This window comes from Narcine bancroftii, chromosome 3, assembly GCF_036971445.1.
Source record: "Narcine bancroftii isolate sNarBan1 chromosome 3, sNarBan1.hap1, whole genome shotgun sequence".
NCBI classification, from domain to species: Eukaryota; Metazoa; Chordata; class Chondrichthyes; order Torpediniformes; family Narcinidae; genus Narcine; species Narcine bancroftii.
In genome coordinates this window covers 296,917,963-296,939,296 of record NC_091471.1, presented here as the reverse complement: position 1 = coordinate 296,939,296, position 21,334 = coordinate 296,917,963, and the positions used below count along the sequence as shown (strand labels likewise).

At 38.5% G+C, this 21,334-nt stretch overlaps 1 protein-coding gene across 1 annotated transcript in view; it reads right to left on the bottom strand.

The window, feature by feature from the left end:
* LOC138758957 (unconventional myosin-Vb-like) overlaps positions 1 to 21,334 on the bottom strand; it is a 160,428-nt gene that overhangs the window by 60,073 nt on the left and 79,021 nt on the right. Inside the window, exons 17-23 of the mRNA XM_069928633.1 lie at positions 19,497 to 19,583; positions 16,122 to 16,230; positions 7,009 to 7,220; positions 5,839 to 5,995; positions 3,800 to 4,039; positions 2,698 to 2,919; positions 446 to 539 (exon numbers count right to left, since the gene is read on the bottom strand). Coding sequence (XP_069784734.1) covers positions 446 to 539; positions 2,698 to 2,919; positions 3,800 to 4,039; positions 5,839 to 5,995; positions 7,009 to 7,220; positions 16,122 to 16,230; positions 19,497 to 19,583 — 1,121 coding nt within the window. The remainder of the gene's footprint in view (positions 1 to 445; positions 540 to 2,697; positions 2,920 to 3,799; positions 4,040 to 5,838; positions 5,996 to 7,008; positions 7,221 to 16,121; positions 16,231 to 19,496; positions 19,584 to 21,334) is intronic.

Genomic DNA, 21,334 nt, shown 5'->3' with positions numbered 1-21,334 from the left:
TTGAAAGGACCTAACGTTTAATCAATTCCTTTCCAAAGAGTCAGTCAACATTGATAGAAACGCTGGAAGATTTCAGCTGCTCAGTACAATTGGTGTTTCATAAACAGAAGCAACCCAAATAGCCTCTCAAACTTGTTCTGACTGTCAATAAAATTCAAAGCTGATCCAACTCCAGTTGTTAGGTTTTTATAAAGGGATCTTTGCACTTTGTCTTTTGTTGTCTACTTAGCAAAGGTTGGATCATACAGATTGGATTACACAGAGAATAAAACACGAACACAGTACAAACTTGAGCCAATGTTGGCCAGTTTTCTACTTCACCATCTCAACAAGGAACAGGCCACCATAGCAAACAATAGCCTTTGGGCAAGTCAATCGTAAAAAGTGGCTGCATCATTGGGACAATTAGATCCCAATGAATTAAGAAACGCTTAAAAAAAAATACCTTGAATGATCTTCGGCTGCTCCAGAACTAGTTTATTAAAAGTTTCTCTTTCATCGTTTAGCTGACTGTTTTCTTTTTGAAGAATAGCAAGATGCTGAAAAAAAATGTTAAACGGTCTGAATAAAATGTTACGCCGTCTGAATAAAATGTTACGCTGTCTGAATAAAATGTTACGCTGTCTGAATAAAATGTTCCATTGTCTGAATAAAATGTTACGCTGTCTGAATAAAATGTTACGCTGTCTGAATAAAATGTTAAACGGTCTGAATAAAATGTTAAACAGTCTGAATAAACTGTTAAACGGTCTGAATAAAATGTTAAACAGTCTGAATAAAATGTTACGCTGCCTGAATAAAATGTTAAACGGTCCGAATAAAATGTTAAACGGTCCGAATAAAATGTTAAACAGTCTGAATAAAATGTTACGCTGTCTGAATAAAATGTTAAACGGTCTGAATAAAATGTTAAACGGTCTGAATAAAATGTTAAACGGTCTGAATAAAATGTCAAACGGTCTGAATAAAATGTTAAACGGTCTGAATAAAATGTTAAACAGTCTGAATAAAATGTTACGCTGTCTGAATAAAATGTTACGCTGTCTGAATAAAATGTTAAACGGTCTGAATAAAATGTTAAACGGTCTGAATAAAATGTTAAACGGTCTGAATAAAATGTTAAGCAGTCTGAATAAAATGTTAAACAGTCTGAATAAAATGTTACGCTGTCTGAATAAAATGTTAAACGGTCTGAATAAAATGTTAAACGGTCTGAATAAAATGTTAAACGGTCTGAATAAAATGTTAAACAGTCTGAATAAAATGTTACGCTGTCTGAATAAAATGTTAAACGGTCTGAATAAAATGTTAAACAGTCTGAATAAAATGTTACGCTGTCTGAATAAAATGTTAAACGGTCTGAATAAAATGTTAAACGGTCTGAATAAAATGTTAAACAGTCTGAATAAAATGTTACGCTGCCTGAATAAAATGTTAAACGGTCTGAATAAAATATTAAACGGTCCGAATAAAATGTTAAACGGTCTGAATAAAATGTTAAACGATCCGAATAAAATGTTAAACAGTCTGAATAAAATGTTACGCTGTCTGAATAAAATGTTAAATGGTCTGAATAAAATATTAAACAGTCCGAATAAAATGTTAAACGGTCTGAATAAAATGTCAAACGGTCTGAATAAAATGTTAAACAGTCTGAATAAAATGTTAAACAGTCTGAATAAAATGTTACGCTGTCTGAATAAAATGTTAAACGGTCTGAATAAATTGTTAAACGGTCTGAATAAAATGTTATGCTGTCTGAAGTTTTAAACAATGGAGGTTAAAAAAAATCAATATTTTAAAAATCAACATAAAAGGAATAATTCCAGGATCATTTGAAGCAATGCAATAAGAAATTCCAGGATATTGACCCAGTAAAGGTACCCAATCCTTTATCCGGAACCCTTGGGGGAACAGTCTGTTCCAAATTTCAGATTTTTCCGGATTTCAGAAAGCCAGATTTAAGCCCACCCGAATTGTGCTGCTGTATCCACCCCCACCCCCTTCCAATCGCCCTGCCGTCTCCCACTCCTCGCCCGCCTGACAAGCGCTGCCAGTCTCTCCCTCTCGCCCGCCTAACTCGCGCAGCCATCTCTCTCCCCACTTGCCAATTTTGGAGCTTTCCAGATTTTAGATGTCCGGATAAAGGATTATCTAGCTGTACTAGCAAGAGAATGGTGATACATTTCCAAGTCAGCAGTAAAGTGACTTGGAAGAGTGATAAGAGGTGACGGTCCCATGCCCTCCTTGGAGGATAAGACACCAGGGTGTTGCTGTCAAAGAAATTTCAATGGTGTGTGCTATTCATCCTTCAGAATAAACTACAATTCTAGCCAAATGGCAGCATTGGCAATAAACTTGCCAATTAATGGATGCAATATCAACACGGAATTTACTTCTTTGTGGAGCCAGCTGACCTCAGAACGCTGGTGCTGGATTCGTCAAGATAGTGTACACTTTGCCAGACGCAGTCGAGCACTCTGTCTACACCTGAAGCTTACTGAAGCCAATTCTGAATGATGTGGAAATAAGCAGGACCAAATAATATGAGGTTGGAAGTAGTTAGGTCTTTAGAACATGGAAGTTTATTTTCCCCTCCTTGCCCACCATTAGATGCTCAGCTCAGATGTCTAATCGGTGGAGGAAATTCAGGAACTGCCCCTGGAGACAGAGGTGTGAAGCTGCATGTATCTGTACCTGTCTCAGCTCCGTCTGTTCCCGAGAGGCTCGAGCCTCTGCTTTACTTCTGCCTCTAAGGGCCTGCTCAAGTTGCTCCTGCAGTTTTGCAAGTTGCTCCTGTTTAGCCTCTCCCATTCTCTGATGAACAAGTTCCATTTCGCTCTTGAGTTTGTGCACCTCATTTTTGTGAGAGGCAGTAAGCGCTGCCATTTGCTCCACCAGCATTTTGTTCTCTTTAGTCTAAAGAGAGAAATTTACGAACAAGATATTAAGTCACCAAAATTCACAAATGGGGCATCAACATCATTATTGTCCAATTGCTTTGATTGTTTCAGTCAATTAAAGGAAAATAACTTGTGATTTTATTATTTGATTCCATCATAACAATTAAATGATGAGAAATGGGAAACTACAATATTACAAAAGTAGCACAGTTGAATCAACACCTGTTTAGAAGGCAAGATGCCCACAGCTTTGTTACACCAAAACAGCCCAAAGTCCATTCTTTTCATCGCTAGATTAACCAAATGCTTTCTCTTTGTGATGGAAGTTTGCTTGGGTCTGGTAACAGAATATGGAGGGAGCTGTTAGAAATTACTCGATACAAGCATTTCTACCCAGAAACACTGTCTGATCTGCTAGATTTGCTCAATATTCCAGTGGCTGCAGCTTTTGTGTTTCTCAATGCTAAATTACTGTCCAGCTTACTTTCCACACAAGTTGAAGTCTGTCCTAAATATCAGAAAGAGGATCTCCACCAGCCATTCTCAACAGGGGCCCTATGAACCCCCCACCCCACCATATTTAAGGGAGGAACCATGGATTGAAATCTCAGAATATTTTTAATGTGGTCGGTGGAAGAGAGTACGGAAGAATTTGACTGCTTCACAAGGAAGAGGGCCCATAAACTTTGAGCAGAATGCTAAGGGGGCCAAAACTTTAAAAGAAAACACAACTTGAGATTGGCTGATCTACACCTTGTGTACATGTCAAACTCAGGCCAGAAAACAATCCTGAACCAGTTCCCTTCGCATACAGATGTGCAGCGATAAGGTATTTTACAAGAGTAGTCTGATTCAAGCATGTGGAGTTCCAACTTTACAAGGCCTTGCCGTTTTACCTGATCATTTACTTTGCACTGCAACTGTAGAATCTTTTTCTCCATTCCTTTGTTCAGCTCTCTGTAGTGTTGCAATGAACAGGCTTCCACCTTCAGCTTCTTCAGCTGACGATATGCCATCGTGCGCCGGTAACAACACTGGATGTGGATAATAGCACGCAGAGTTCTCTGATACCTCGTGGAGCTCAGCCACCCTCGTATGTACTTCTGCAAGACAATGGCTTTCTGCTCCTGGACCATCTAATGGAAAACGTACGCGGTCATTTGTAAATAATTACTACAGTTGTGATCCAATTTAAACCCTTTGATATACACCACAATACACTGGTATTATGGGTATTCACATCAGAAGAAACCTTTGCATTTAGACAGCAAAGATCGTTAAGGGTTATTGCGATGCAATTACAGTGCCGCTAAGGCACGTTCTCCCCATGACTGCACAAGCTTCCTTCCATGTTCCAAAGACACCCGGGGTTAGTAGGGTAATTGATCACATGGGTGCATTTGGGTAGCATCGGCTCATGGGCCGGTTACTATGATGCATCTCTAAATATAAAAAAATTAACATCCTTTATAGCCAATGAGATACTTTTAAAGTGTCGCCACTGACGGCTGACAATGTACGTGCAGGAAGACTCCAAAGAAAGACGTGTAATAAATGGGAAACTTAGACCCCAAGGCTTAAGAGTAGAATTAAGCCATTCGGCCCAGTGAGTCTGCTTTGCCACTCAAATCATGGCTGATGCCCATTAGATACAGGTGTATCCCGCTTTACAAAGGTAGAGCCTTCCTGAGAGACTGCTCATTGTGAAATTTCGTTAATCAAAGGCCCATCGACTTCCTTTGGAGGCAATTTTCTTTTAAAGCGAAAACCCATTATAATTTCTTCTTCAACGCGAACATCAGTTTCTTTGTTAAAGTGAATTTTTGTTAAGCGAATGCTCATAAAGCGGGGTTTACCCAAGACAAACAAAAGTCCTGGAAATTCTCAGCGAGGCAGACAGCATCAGTGGAAGAGAAAACATTGTAGCCATTGGCCAGGATGTCACAAAAAACTTTCTAAACAGCAACCTACGATCTCTCATATCCCCTCCATCAACTCTGCAGAACACTGGTTCATTGTCTGACCTTCCAACGCTCCAGAGTAGGACTGCAGCCCACAACCACATGCAAGGAACGTCCATCCTCCAAGTCTTGTTGGGGGAAATAGTCTTCCAAGTTGCATTAACTTCACTAATCAAGTCAAGTCATATTGCAGCAGTTCCCCAATAAATTCACAACACAACCACAAACTTCCACAGGTCAGCACATGCCACAGTGAGCAGATGCAATTGGCCTCAGTGATTCTTGGTCAGAGAAGAGAGATTAAAAACCCAAGGAGCTCCTCCTGCTTCATTAACCTTCATGCATAGAATGTATAATAATATCAGCCATGACGACAATGCCCACCCCGTTCACTGTCTGCACCTTCAGGATGAATGACCATGAGGTCTACAACTCCTACCAGTCTTTCGAAAACTGGATTACTGTCATGGTACGTAAACCCAGGGAATCACAGTTTGACACTGACCTTTAACTGCCAGCATTAGGAAAAGGCCAGAGAGAAAAAAAGGGCAGGAGAGGAGTACTGACCAACAGACAAAAGGTGACACAGATTGGAGGACAGGAAAGAGGAAAGACAAGGATTGATTGGAGAGGGGGTTTTGCTCTGTGAATGCAGAGCTGGGGTAAAAGGAGACAGAGGGAAAAGTTGGGGAGGGAGAGAGAGAGCTAGAGGAAAGGAGACACAGGGATAGATGGGGGGTGGGGTGAACAGAAACTGGAGAAGTCGATGTAAATTCCATCAGGTTAGAGGGTGCCCATACAGAATAAGAGGTGTATTTGTGTGGTCTCAGTCTGGCAGTGAATTTGTAACTACAATCACAACCTTCATGTTTCATGCTATAGAACTCAAGGTGCTGATGAGCAAGCAGAAAAAGTTCCAAAATTGAAGAACTAATTCTTTAAAATTGCTTGCATAGAAGTCCTCATAAACTTGCCTTGCCATACATTCTTCTTGCAGCCATGCCTTTTGCCCATGCTTGAATAGTAACTGCCGCTCGACGAGTGAGTACATACTCCCTCCGCACAGTCAATGTTCTATATCGACTCTGTATAACCAAAGCAGCCCTGGTTCGCCGAGAATGCTCCACAAACCTAAACAATAATCAAAAAATTAAATTACTTCTTGCATTTCATTTATCCATGCTCCAACATTTAGCAGAATGAAACAGGGCAAATTCATTCAAGAGGTTTGGGTCGCCTGCCCAACACTAACAAGCTAACCATGGCTTGGCTACATCACTCAAACTGTCCGAGCATTCAATTCAATAAGACCATGCTACAATCTAGAAAAATGTCCAGCGAGTACAATTCAAAGCTTCCTCAGCTGAGGAAAAAATGATGAGAATAATTTTTATCAACCGTACATCCACACATACATGCAGCAAAAGTCCTAAAATCTGGACTGCTTGGGGACTGAGTCAGTCTGGATTTTCAAAATTTCCAGATTCTTGGGCAATACTTTTAAAATTCAAATTTAAGGAGAATAAATAGGCCATGTTGATAGTTTATTGACAAAACTTTTTTTTACATATAAAATTATAAAATACAAAAGAAAAATTCCTTATATTTCTGCAAGATTGCTTGTTGCCTCGGTGTAGAGAGTTTGAGAAGCCCAGATTCTCAGGTGGGCCAGATTTTTGGACTTTTACTGTAGTATTAACATGGAAAATAAAAGTGTGCATTTGTGGTTTAATGTATAATGGTTCTTGCAAGCCGACTGAAGTTAGAATTTTTGAAAGCAACCCTGATGATCTGCTGCAAGAAAATCGTAATGGTTCTTCATCTGTTAACCCAGAGGTTAAACTTCCCTCAAACATACGTTTGGTCCCCACACTGTAAAATGACCAGGACCCCATTTTCTGTGCTCTCTTTATCAATACCAGGTTCACAGGAAAATTATATTAAAGGGTACCATGCAACAGCTACAAAATGGTGTTGGAGCAGCAAGACAAGCAACATCCAATAGTCTGGAAAGCCTGCTGCTCTGGCACCAAAAGCTTAAGCTGGGTGGATATTGGAATCCAACTGCAGGTTTTGGACAATCAAAAGACAGTGGAAGATGTCTTACTTGACATGATTTAGGACTGAGATGGGAATGTACTTACTGTTTAGCAAGAAATCGCCTTGTATACTTCTGCATAATGATGATGGCTTTGTATGCTCGCTGATATTTCTTCCATTGAAGCCAACCTCTCACCACCTTCTGCACCATTACGCAGGCAAGACGCAACTGGTTCACGCGGAGCTTTTCCAGGTAGGCCACTTGCCCTGCACGAAAAAATATCTTGCTCCTTCCAAATTGATATTTATTTACACCCTGTGGACATGATTTATTTGTTGTTATTGCAGCATTTTGTACAAGCAAAAATACATTTCCATTTCCAGATACAAGTTTGTATTTTCCAGATTAAAATAGAAACCATGCATCCCCTTGTACAAAAGAGGGATAGTTTACATTTTCAGTCCTCACCCTACACTTCCCCCCACCCCCCAATATACACCTGTCAAAACCTCTTAAATGTTTAAATCTAGCCCACATCCACCACCTACACTGGCAGTTCATTCCACACTCTTACCGCCATCCGAGTGAAGAAATTCCCCCTTATGTTCCTCCAAAACATTTCACTTTTCACCCTTAATCCATGTCCTCCATTTCTTGTTTCTCCTAACCTCAGTGGAAAAATATTTATCCCATCGATACCCCTCTTCATTTTGTAGACCTCTATCAAATCTTCCCCTCATTCTCTGATGCTCCAGGAATAAATTCCAAACCTATTCAACCCTTCCCTATAACTCGGCCCCTCAAGTCCAAGTAAATTTTCTCTGCGCTCTTTTAATCTTATTGACATTTTTCCTGTAATTAGGTGACCAAAATTTGTTCTCAAAGCTTCAAATTTGGCTTCACCAATGTCTTGTACAACTTCACCATAACATCCCAACTCCTGTGCTCAATACTTTGATTTATGATGGCCACATGCCTCCCTTTACACCTGTTTGCCACTTTTTCTTTAAATTTTTTATTTTTCACACTATAAACCATATTGACCAAGATACATACAGACATTTTTCTCTTGAATATATAGTCATTTTCTCCCCCTTTTTCCCCCCTCCCTTCCCTCCCTCCCTCACTCCCTTCCCCATTTATTTGAACTTCAATCTATAAGATACATTAAACCCGTTAAACAATGTCATCACTTAATAAAAATAAACAAGAAATTTTACTGAGTCAGTTCTTTTCGTTATCTTCTCCTTCTGTCATTTTAATAGTGGAAGTCCACGGTAGGATTTCTCTATTGTGTTTCATGTATGGCTCCCATATTTGTTCGAATATTGTAATGTTATTTCTTAAATTATATGTTATTTTTTCTAATGGAATACATTTATTCATTTCTATGTACCATTGTTCTATTCTCAAGTTGTCTTCTAATTTCCAGGTTGACATAATACATTTTTTTTAGGGCCATCAAAACAAATCTTTTTTGTGCTCCATCCAAATCGAGTCCAAATTCTTTATTTCTTATATTACTTAGGAGGAAGATCTCTGGGTTTTTTGGTATATTGCTTTTTGTGATTTTATTTAATATCTGGTTTAGATCTTCCCAAAATTTTTTCACTTTCTCACATGTCCAAATTGCATGAATTGTTGTTCCCGTTTCCTTTTTACAGCAAAAACATCTGTCTGATACTGTTGGGTCCCATTTATTTAACTTTTGAGGTGTGACGTATAGCCTGTGTATCCAGTTATATTGTATTATCCGTAACCTCAAGTTTATTTATCATAGTTCAAAATTATCATTGTGTCTGTAATCACATATTCAAAATTGCTTCCTTCTGGTAATCTCAGATTGTTTCCCAATTTGTCCTTCAAGTAGGTTTTCAGTTGGTGGTCTGCAAACATTGTATCGAGTTATATTATATTTATCCTTCATTTGTTCAAAGGATAATAATTTATTTCCCGAAAAACAATTTTCTATTCTTTTGATCCCTTTTCGCTCCCAATCTAAAGGAAAGGTTATCTATTGTGAAAGGGATTAGTTAATTTTGCGTCAATATTAGTTTTGGTAGTTGGTAATTTGTCTTATTCCTTTCTACACGAATCTTCTTCCAAATATTGAGCAGATGATGCAATACCGGTGAATTCCTACGTTGCACCAATTTTTCATCCCATTTATATAGTATATGTTCAGGTATCTTCTCCCCTATTTTATCTAGTTCTAATCTGGTCCAATCTGGTTTTTCCCTTGTTTGAGAAAAATCTGATAGGTATCTTAATTGTGCGGCTCTATAATAATTCTTAAAGTTTGGTAGTTGTAAGCCTCCTTGTTTGTACCATTCTGTTAATTTATCTAGTGCTATCCTCGGTTTCCCCCCTTTCCATAAGAATTTCCTTATTATTTTCTTTAACTCCTTGAAGAATTTCTCTGTTAGGTGAATTGGTAATGAGTGAAATAGGTATTGTATCCTTGGGAAAATGTTCATTTTAATACAATTTATCCTTCCTATCAGTGTTAGTGGTAAGTCTTTCCAATGCTCTAAGTCGTCTTGTAATTTTTTCATTAATGGATGATAATTTAGTTTATATAGATGGCCGAGATTTTTATTTAGTTATATACCTAGGTATCGCATTGCTTGTGTTTGCCATCTAAATGGTGATTCTTTCTTGAACTTTGTGAAATCCGCATTATTCATTGGCATTGCTTCACTTTTATTCGCGTTGATCTTGTACCCCCTTCCAATGGTTTACCCAAACTATACTATGTTTAAATTTAGATAAAATTAGAAACTCTGTCTATGAATCCCCTTCTAAGTTTGAGTTAACCTGGCGACCATTTATTCAATATTTTCATTTGTGGTGAGTTGATCTGGCTCTGTTTTCTTTCTATGATTATGTATGATAATTGGGCTGTAAGTTGAGATCGGAGTGATCGGCGTGGTTTAGCTATATCTGTAGGTTTTTTTTTTAAGTTTTTTTTTTAAGTTTTTTTTAATTCAGATTTGCTTTTTCTCCTTTTTTGGGGTTTTTTTTTCTCTTTTTTCATATATTGTTATTAATTATATCTTTTTTTTTAGAGATAGTTCACACCTTAAACTGATCTAAAAATTTTTTTATGATATATTTTTATTCTGTAATATTATTGTTTAATATCTCTGTATTAATTCATTACTTACTATGTATTTTTTATATCTCTTTGAACTGTATGTGTTTATAAATTATAATAATAATAAAAAGATTGAAAAAGAAAGATCTTGTACCCCGATACTTCTCCATATTCCTTCAATTTTCTATATAATTCTTTTATTGATATTTCTGGTTCTGTTAAGTATATTATAATGTCATCTGCTAATAGACTGATTTTATATTCCTTCTCTTTTATTTTTATCCTTCTTATTTTATTTTCTGTTCTTATCAGTTCTGCTAGTGGTTCTATAGCTAACGCGAACAGTGAGGGAGATAGTGGACATCCCTGCCTTGTTGATCTGCTTAAGTTAAATTGTTTTGATATATATCCATTTACTGTCACTTTCGCCAATGGCCCCTTATATAATGCTTTAATCCAATTAATATATTTCTCTGGTAGGCTGAATTTTTGCAATACTTTGAATAAATAATTCCATTCTACTCTGTCAAAGGACTTCTCTGCGTCTAAAGCAACCGCTACTGTTGGAGCTTTATTTTCTTCTACTGCATGAATTAAGTTAATAAATTTACAAATATTGTCTGTTGTTCATCTTTTTTTAATAAATCCAGTTTGGTCTAGATTTACTATTTTTGGTACATAGTCGGCCAACCTGTTTGCTAATAGTTTAGCTATTATCTGATAATCTGTGTTAAGTAGAGATATTGGTCTATATGATGTTGGTGCAAGTGGATCTTTCCCTGTCTTTGGTATTACTGTAATTACTGCTGTTTTGCATGAATCTGGTACGTTTTGTGTTTTATCAATCTGGTTGATTACTTCCAGGAGTGGAGGAATTAATAAGTCTTTAAATGTTTTATAGAATTCTATTGGGAGTCCATCCTCTCCTGGTGTTTTATTGTTCAGTAGTTTTTTTAATATCACCTGTAATTCTTCTATTTCAAATGGTTTTATTAATTTATTTTGCTCCTCTGTTTGAAATTTTGGTAGTTCAATTTTAGTTAGAAATTCATCTATTTTGTCTTCTTTCCCTTCGTTTTCAGTTTGATATAGTTGTTCGTAGAATTCCCTGGTTTTCATTGATTTCCGTTGGATTATATGTAATTTATTTGTCCTTTTTCCTTAATGCCAATACCATTCTTTTAGTTTGTTCTGTCTTAAGCTGCCACGCTAGAATTTTGTGTGTTTTTTCTCCTAGCTCATAATACTTCTGTTTTGTCTTCGTATGTTCTTCTCCACCTTATATGTTTGTAGTGTTTCATATTTTATTTTTTTGTCTGCCAATTCTCTTCTTTTAGTTGTATCTTCCTTTATTGCTAATTCTTTTTCTATATTTGCTATTTCCCTTTCCAACTGCTCTGTTTCCTGATTATAGTCCTTCTTCATCTTGGTTACATAACTTATTATTTGCCCTCTGATGAACGCTTTCATTACATCCCATAGTATAAACTTATCTTTCACTGATTCCGTATTTATTTTAAAGTACATTTTAATTTGTCGCTCAATTAATTCTCTAAAATCCTGTCTTTTAAGTAGCATGGAGTTTAATCTCCATCTATACATTCTTGGTGGGATGTCCTCTAGCTCTATTGCCAATAACAGGGGTGAGTGATCCGATAATAGTCTAGCTTTATATTCCGTTTTCCTAACTCTCCCTTGAATGTGGGCTGATAACAGGAATATGTCTATCCTTGAGTATGTTTTGTGTCTACCCGAATAATATGAATATTCCTTTTCCTTTGGGTGTTGTTTCCTCCATATATCCAAAAGTTGCATTTCTTGCATCGATTTAATTATAAATTTGGTTACTTTGTTTTCTGTTAGTTTTTTTTTCCAATTTTATCCATGTTTGAGTCCAAATTAAGGTTAAAATCCCCTCCTATTAGTATGTTCTCTTGTGTATCTGCTATCTTCAAAAAGATATCTTTCATAATTTTTTGATCTTCTTCATTAGGTGAGTATACATTGAGTAAATTCTAAAATTCTGAATATATCTGACATTTTATCATTACATATCTCCCTGCTGGATCTATTATTTCCTCTTCTATTTTGATTGGTACATTTTTATTGATTAATATAGCTACTCCTCTGGCTTTTGAATTATATGATGCTGCTGTTACATGTCCTATCCAATCTCTCTTTAATTTCTCGTGTTCCACTTCAGTTAGATGTGTTTCTTGTACGAATGCTATATCAATTTTTTTCTTTTTTCAGTAAATTTAACAGTTTCTTCCTTTTGATTTGGATATGTATTCCATTAATATTTAAAGTCATATAGATCAACATAGTCATTTCATACTTTGTTTATCTTTCCTTTCCGTTTCCTCATCACCACCTTCTCTTCTTATCCATTTCTGCTTTCTTTTTTTGAACACATTATAAGACAACATTTCTAAAACTTAAAATATTTCCACTATTCTCATAACTAAAATTCCTTTAACCCCAATAGTCCCTCCTCTTTCTGAGTTGCCCTTTGTCCCATATCGGGCAACCACATCTCCCCTCTCCATTTGGATTTACGAATCCATTCGCAAGCGTCAACTGATTTCGCAGTGACTGCTATTCTTCCCCTCCCAGCCCCCCCCAGAAAAGATTTTAATCTTCATATATAACAAAGGTCACTCTCTTAATTCCCTCCTTACTTCTTTTCTTCCCTTTCTTTCCCTTCTTAGTTCTTACTTATACTCCATATAGTTTGTTGTCATTTTTGTTCTTGTTACATCTCTTCATCTCTCTGTCTGTTTTGTAGTTGTTCTGCAAATTTTCATGCTTTTTCCGTATCCCAGAATAGTTTGGTTTGCTGCCCCGGGATAACTATTTTAAGTACCGCTGGGTATTTTAACATAAATTTATAACCTTTTTTTCCATAGTGTTGTTTTTGCTGCATTAAACTCCTTCCTCTTCGTCAGGAGTTCAAAACTTATATCTGGATAGAAAAAAAAAATTTGACCCTTGTATTCCAGTGGTTTTTTATCTTTTCTTATTTTTTTCATTGCCTTCTCCAATATATTTTCTCTTGTTGTATATCTTAGGAATTTTACTAGAATGGATCTTGGTTTTTGTTGTGGTTGTGGTTTAGGGCTAATGTTCTGTGTGCCCTTTCTATTTCCATTTCTTCCTGTAATTCTGGCACTCCTAGGACCCTGGGGATCCATTCTTTTATAAATTCTTTCATATTTTTGCCTTCTTCATCTTCCTTAAGGCCCACTATCTTTATATTGTTTCTTCTATTATAATTTTCCATTATATCTATCTTCTGAGCTAACAGCTCCTGTGTTTCTTTAACTTTTTTATCAGATTCTTCTAATTTCTTTTTTAAGTCATCTACTTCCATTTCTATGGCTGTTTCTCGTTCTTCCACCTTGTCTACTCTTTTTCCTATATCTGTCATGATCATCTCTAATCTATTCACTTTTTCTTCTGTATTTTTTATTCTTCTTTTTATTTCACTGAATTCTTGTGACTGCCATTCTTTTACTGTTTCCATATATTCTTTAAAAAAATATATATCCATGTCCTTGCCTTTCCCTTCATCTTCCATTTCTCTGTGTTCTTCTTCCTCTTCTTCTGAGTCCATTCCAGGATCTGTGTCCTTTACACCTGTCTCTTCTGATTTTCTTGTTGGGTTGTTTATTTTATTTTGTTGGGTATTTTTGTTCTTCTTATTTTTATTAGAAGTGTCTTGGTGTTGATCTTCTTCCTCTGGGTTGGTCATCTGTTGTTTCTTTGATTTCCTATTTTTATTCTCTTCCTTCTTGTTCCCGTTATTTTCTATGTTTTCCTGTTGTCGCGTTATACTTGTCTGTTTCGGCTGTGGAGATTTACTCCTCAGCTGGTCCCCCCTCCCGTCAGTGTTGTTTTTGTCTTGTGCATCGCGCATGCGCAGTTGCACACTTTTGTTTGGCTCCGTGAGCCATCTTTGTAGTCCTGAGTTCGGGGTTTCCACTGACCTCAGGAAGCGGGCTTCTCTCTCCACGGTGGGCTTCCTCATACCGGTAAGGCCTTCACCTTCCTCTTCCGACGTCCTTCCTTCTTCTTTTCTTCCCGTTGTTTTTGGTTTTTCTTTCTTTGCTGCCATTTTCTCCACACTTTCACTTTCAATTTGTTATGGTTTCTGTGTTAGTGACTTTGTTTTTTCTCTACCTTTTTTTTAACTTTTCTGGAGAGGGTTGGTATTTTCTTACCGGTCACTACTCCATCACGTGACTTCCCTCGTTTTGCCATTTTCAGGGAATTATACATCTGTATTCCCAGATCCCTCTGTTCTCCGGATTCCTCAGCACCATACCATTTGCCGTGGATGCCCCTGCTAGGTTAGTCCTCCTAGTGTGCAACACCTCACACTTGTCCACATTGAATTTCACCTGCCATTTTGGAGCCCATTCTGGCTAGTCCAGATCCCTCTGCAAGCTATGAGAGCCTTCCTCACTGTCCACTGCAGACCCAATTTTAACGTCATCTGCAAATTTGTTGACTCACTTTATATCAATCAGACACAATGTTCCTTTTATTGTCACAAAAATGTAATAAACATGACATACTTCAACTTTTGTCTGGAATAAGGGAATAGAATTGCCACAATCATTGCCTGATGCCCCAAATAATAAAACCATAGAACGCTACAGCATGGAAAACAGGCCCTTCTCGTCTGTTCCGAACTATTTTCTGCCTAGTCCTACTGATCTGCACTCGGTCCATATCCCTCCAAACTCCTCCTGTCCAAATTTTTCTGAAATATCAAAATTGAAGTCAGCATTCACCTCTTCAGTTGGCAACTCATTCCACACTCCCACCACTGTGAGTGTGAAGAAATTCCCCAAAATGTTCCCTTTAAACATTTCCCCTTTCACACTTAACCCATGTCCTCTAATTTATAACCTCGCTTCTAGTTTTTAATTCAGTAGAAAAAGCCTGTAGGCATTTACTCTATCTATACCCATCATAATTTGGTAAACCTACATTAAATCTCCCCTCAGTCTTCTGCACTCCAGGGAATGAAGTCCAAACCTGTTTAATAAGAAAATGAAATGCAAAAGGGTCCTTTCCGAATCACTGAGTATCCACAGATTCGTCTCCAGTGGTCCCACAGCCTCTACAGCCACACAGACTCATGCTCAAACCATTGGCAGCCTGAGCCCAAGGTCCAAACCTCTAGTATGTTCAGCACCCAGAGTCCTTCTTGCCCTCAGCATCCTCTCTCATCCCAGTTCCAATACCTGGTTCCCATGATCCAGTCTCCAGAAAATCACAGGATGTGGGGGTCTCTCAACCACTGAGATCCTCACAGATCATTGTTATAGATGGCAAACAGCAATGGTGGACAAAAAGAGGATCCAGCATGGATTCCTGCAGCACACCACAGGTCACAGCCCACCAACCCCTCATCACCACTCCGCCCACTAAGCCTATTTGGTTTCAATTAGCTTGCTCACTCTGGATCCCAGATGATCTAACATTCCAGACTAACCCATCAAAGCCCTTGCGAACGCCCAAATAGACTTCATCTACCACCCTCCCCTTGTCAGTCCTTTTAGGTACCTCAAGTAACATTTAAATCTGACATTATTTCTCTTGCGCAAAGTTCTATTGACTAATTAGTCATCGTCTCTACAAGGGCAGGAAGATCCCATCCAAGAATCCCCTCCCGTAATCTCACCACCACTGATGTTGGGGTACCTGCTCTCCCACTCGTCCTTATAGCCTCATTAAACTAAAAAGGCACAAAATTACCCCCCCCCTTCCAAGTCTTCCAGCACCACACCCTTAACCAACAGCAATGCAAATATGTCTGCCAGGCTTAGCAATGCCTTCCTGAGCTTTCCACATGTCTGGGACGCAGTTGGCCAGACTTCAAGGATCTGTCCACCTTTACACATACTACCTGCACTTCCGTCTTTCATACTGTGGACATGTTCCATGACATCATTATTTGTTCCCCAAATGCCCTAGATTCACAATGTGCATTCCGCAATTTAAAGTTTCTCATTTGTTTTGAGAAATCTGCATGAAAAGCAGAATTGCATCCATGGTAGCAGAGCTCTTGAAGTACGCTTAAAACATGGGAAAATTGTTTTTCTTACCTTGATTAAATTTTCTAGCACATTTTTACATGTCTGCTTCTTGTCCTCGTGAATGTCATTTTTTCTCATCAAAACTCTATAGCGGCTAAAAAAATCTGTGTAGGTCCATCTAACACAAAAACAAAAGAACATTAATAAACACAGTAATGGCACTGTAATGGAATATTTAAACCGTCTTTCTTACTTTTGCAGCCTTTGCTTCTGCAGGGCTGAGAACCTGCTTGTTGTATATGAATTAGTAGACACACCTAAATTCCACCATGGGACCCAGGATGCAGTTGAAATCAGAAGACATTATCTAAATTTACACCTATATGGGGCCCAGGGATGCATATGAATCAGTAGACATTATCCAACTTCCACCATGAGGCCCAGAGATGCAGTTGTCTTTTGTTGGTCGCAGACTGTCAGGAGACCTTGAAGATAATTAAATCATTTGTTCAAAGAGATAAGATCTGAAGTAAACAACTTTTGGGTAATATAAGCCATGGTCCCACTGCTGAAGTTTGAGACTCTCCAAGAGGTGGCAACATCTCTCAGCAAGAAGAAGAACTTCCAAGAGTCCAGTTAACGTCCCGGTCGAGGAAGGTAGTAGAGAAGCTGCTACCGGCACCCCGACAACCTATACAAGGGTGCAGTCATTGCCTCGCTTCGGCAGTTGGGACCAGTCTAGGCGTTGATAAGTATAATTGGGAAGGGCTTGCATATTGTAGTGTGAATTCAGCTTTAGATTTAGTAGTAAAGCCTTGTATAAACTGAACTGCTCTCGGTGTGTGTGTGTGTGTGTCTTTCGGTAGCTCAAACTCTGTGACCAATCTAAAACAAACAAAATGAGAGGTATAAGTTTACCCAAGACAGGCACAGAGCAGATTTGCTCCAAAAAGTAGATTTAAGTGGAACCATCTTCCTGCATCTAAACCACTTTATGATCTAATATCACCATGATAGACATTCAAAAAAAAATGAGTTGAAAGCCATTGCATTTCTCCACCCCCCCCCCCCCACCCCATCATTAAACTGGAGAAACTCAACACAATTGACCAAATTTCTCCAAGATTTTTGTGTAAACTACAATCACCAGCATTCGCAAATGTTAGCGTCTAACAACTTAAACTTATCCAGGTTCTTCACAACTGTACACTGAACTGAATGGAGACACTTCTTCCAAAAGTTTCCACCAAGAAGGTTGTTCATGGTTTTGTTTGGAGGTAATTTCCAGTGGCCAATCAATCTAAGTAGCACTGTTCTTTTTCAGAAATGGGAGGAAAAGCTCCCTAACCTTGCGTTGGGCCACTTTGTAACAGTGCAGGAGGCCACAGATAACAATCAAGGGAGACGGTGAGCTGAAGTCGGATTTTGATTTCAGAATTCAACCCATCACCTGAACTTTTCAATTGTTGCTGACAATCTTGGCAGTTAAAGGCTTACAATTTTCACTTGTGCACATGAAAGTCTCAACCTCCCTGCTCACTGAAGCGTTACATATTGCATTTTAACACTAGACTCCTTCCAGAGTCCAAAATAAACTCCACTGCTTACTAATGATACATAGCCCACTATTCCCTGCAGATCTAGAAGCTTATTAAACACTATCGTTGTACCTGCTTCAACCATACACCAACAGCCGATTCTATCCACACATCCTCTTCAAGCTCTTTTCTACCCCACAAATGCACATCCTCCAGCAGGTGACATTTTTAATCCTGCCGTGGGGGGAGGGGGGGGCAGAAAATTCTATCTACCCTTTCACAGTTTTATAATGATCTTCCGCATTGGGCTGGATGGTTGACGTAGCGGTTAGTGCAACATCTTTACAGCACCAGCGATCAGGACCGGAGTTTGAATCCTGCGCAGTCTGCAAGGACTTTGTACTTTCTCCCAGTGTCTGTGTGGGCTTTTCCCAGGGTCTCCGGTTTCTTCCCACCATTCAAAAATATACCAGGAGTGAAGGTTAACTGGGAGATCCATTGGGCAGCATGGACTCGTGGGGTGAAACGGCCTGTTGCCGTCCTGTATATCGAAATAAATAATCTCCCTTCAGCCTCCAACACTCCAGGGAAAACAACCCAAGTTTGTCCAACCTCTCCCCACAACTCATTTATTCTAACCCAGGGGGCATCCTGGTGAATCTCTTCTGGATCCTTTCCAAAGTCTCCACATCCTTCCAATAAGGGGTGGCACGGTTAACTACTGCAGCACAAGCTACCTGGATTCAAATCCGCCATTATAAGGAGTTTATTCCCATGTCTGTGTGGATCTCTCCACCCCCATCCCCGCCAAGTGCTCTGGCTTCCTTCCACCCTCCAGTTGTCGGTTCATTGGGTGTAATTGTGCAACACGGGTTTAAATGGCCAGAATCAGCTTCTGCCATGCTATAAATAAAACAAAAATTTAATTTATAATGGAGCAACCACAATTGTGCATTATATTCCAAGTGCAGTCAAACCAAAACATTTTAAATAGCTGCAACACAACTTCCTTACTCTTGTACTCAATGCCCCAAGTAATAAAAGCTAGAACACCAGATACTTCCTTCACTATCTCATCTACTTTCAAGGAGCTATCGGCCTGGATCCCCACATCCCTTCAAATAGTATTGCTCTTAAGAGTCCTGTTATTAACTGTATGCTTTCTCTTTACATTTAATCTCCTGAAGTGCAACATCTCTTGATTGCCTGGATTAAAATCCACTTGCTCACATTTGTAACTGATATGTCCTAAGAATAATGAACGCAGCTTTCTTTGGCAACTTCTTTCTGCATAAAAGAGGCAAAGAGCAATTTCACTTCATTCCATTTAGTTTACCATGAGAGCAGCCATTACATTTCCATTTTGAACGTCTCTACTCTCACAAAATTCACTGCAGAATTTGTGTTTATTTTTTTTTAATTTATTCAGACATACAGCACTGTAACAGGCCATTTCAGCCCACAAATCCAATTTACCCCAAAGTAACCTTCACCCCGAACATTTTGAACAGTGGGAGGAAGGCAGAGCCCCCAGAGAAAACCCACACAGACATGGGGAGAACTTACAAACTCCTTACAGTGCAGGATTTGAACCCCGGTTGCAGGCACTGCAAAGGCATTGCACTAACCGCTACGTCAACCATGCTGCCCTGAACAACAGGTATTACAGGGGTCCTTACCATTTTGACAGCATGCTTTCTCCGATGAAAATTGACCATTAAGTTACACGTTACAATTTTAACAAAAAAAGTTTAGAAATTGTTGAAGAGCAATACCAGTATCACTTTAGAAAAAAAATTGTAAACTTGAGAGTACATGAGAAAAATCAGCCCTACATAAAATTAAGTCAAGTATTTGAAGTACTGGGATAGGTTTGGATATTTTAACCTCCAAGATAATTACAGACCTTGAGGGATATCCAGCAGCACTGAGGCGGACTGTCTCAAGAATGCCACAGGCCCTTAATTGTTGCACCATTCTCCGGGGATTAAACCTGGAACACATTTATAACATGGAGATTTGGGGCCATTAATTAAAATGGAGAACAGAATTAAAATATTAGAAAACAGAATCCAAAACAGCCAAAAAAATGAAGAGGTATTTTAAAAATATACACATCAGTGCCTATACTTCTTCAGGAGTTTGCAGGGGTTTGGCATGACATCTGGCAAATTTCTATAGATGTTCAGTGGAAAGTGTGCTGACCGATTGTATCACAGTCTGGTATGGGGACACCAATACCGCTGAGTGCAAAGCCCTGCAGAAAGTAGTGGACACAGCCCATTACACGTAAACCCCTCCCCGCCATCAAGAACATCTACAGGGAACGCTGACATCAGAGAGCAGCAGCAACATCAAGGATCCACAGAACCAGCACATATTCTGATCTTGCCTCTACAATAAAGAAAGTACAAGACTGGTACCACCATGTTCAGGAACAGCTGCTACCCCTCCACCATCATACTCCTCAACAACCAACTCAATCAGGGATACATTTAAGAACTCTTAGTTATGCACTCTCTCTGTATTGCACATATTCCCTCAGACCTTGAGGGAAGCTAATGTAGAAATGGCAGGGGTTCTGACAGAAATATTTAAAATGTCCTTAGCCACAGTTGGGTTGCAGGGTAGCTCACGTTGTTCCATTGTTTAAAAAAGGCTCCAAAAGTAATCCTGGAAATTATAGGCCAGTGAGCCTGACATCAGTAGTAGATCGATTATTGGAAGGCTTGCTGAGTGATCGGATATACAATTATTTAGATAGCCAGAGACTTATAAGGGATAGTCAGCATGGCTTTATGTGTGGTAGATTGTGTTTAACCAATCTTACAGTTTTTCAAGAAGGTTACCAGTAAAGTTGATGAAGGAAAGGCTGTGGATGTTGGCGACATGATCTTTAGTAAGGCCTTTGACAAGGTCCCACATGGGAGGTTAGTCAGGAAGGTTCAGATGCTAGGTATTCATAGTAAAATGGTGAACTGGATTTGACAATGGCTGGACGGGAGAAGCCAGAGAGTACTGGTGGATGACGCATCTCAGATCGGAGGCCTGTAGCTAGAGATGTGCTTCAGTGATTGGTGCTGGGACCATTGTTGTTTGTCATCTACATCAATGATCGGGAATGACAATGTTGTAAATTTGATTAGTAAATTTGTAGATGACACTAAAATTGGAGGTACCGTGGACAGCAAATAAGGTTTTCAAAACTTGCATTGGTATCTAGACCAGCTGGTAAAGTGGGTTTTTTAATTTCTCAGGTGTCAAATATAATTGATGTAAAAAATTATAATTAATCATTACATAACATGCATTTATCAATCTAATTACATAACAGATATCTAACCAATCATCTTCAGAAAAAATAAAACCAATATCTGCTTCCCATTTGATTTTAGATCTATCCCAACCCTTTTTATCCATACCATCCTGTAATATTTGATACATAGTATGAAATATAACCCTTCTCTGGTACCTTCATAAGGTAAAATCATATCTCTACCAAACATACATTTTACCAAAAATCGAATTTGATAATAAAGAAATAAGGAGTTCTTATCAATACCAAAATCTTCCCTTATCTGATTAAAAGATAAAAACTTACCCTCTTTAAAACAATCTCCCAAATTTTTCACATCTTTAAATCTCCAATGCAATAAACTTTGATTATGTATTGAAAAAGAAATAAGTTGATTACTATACAATGGAGTCAAAGCCAATAATTTACCCCTAGAGCCTATCATTTTA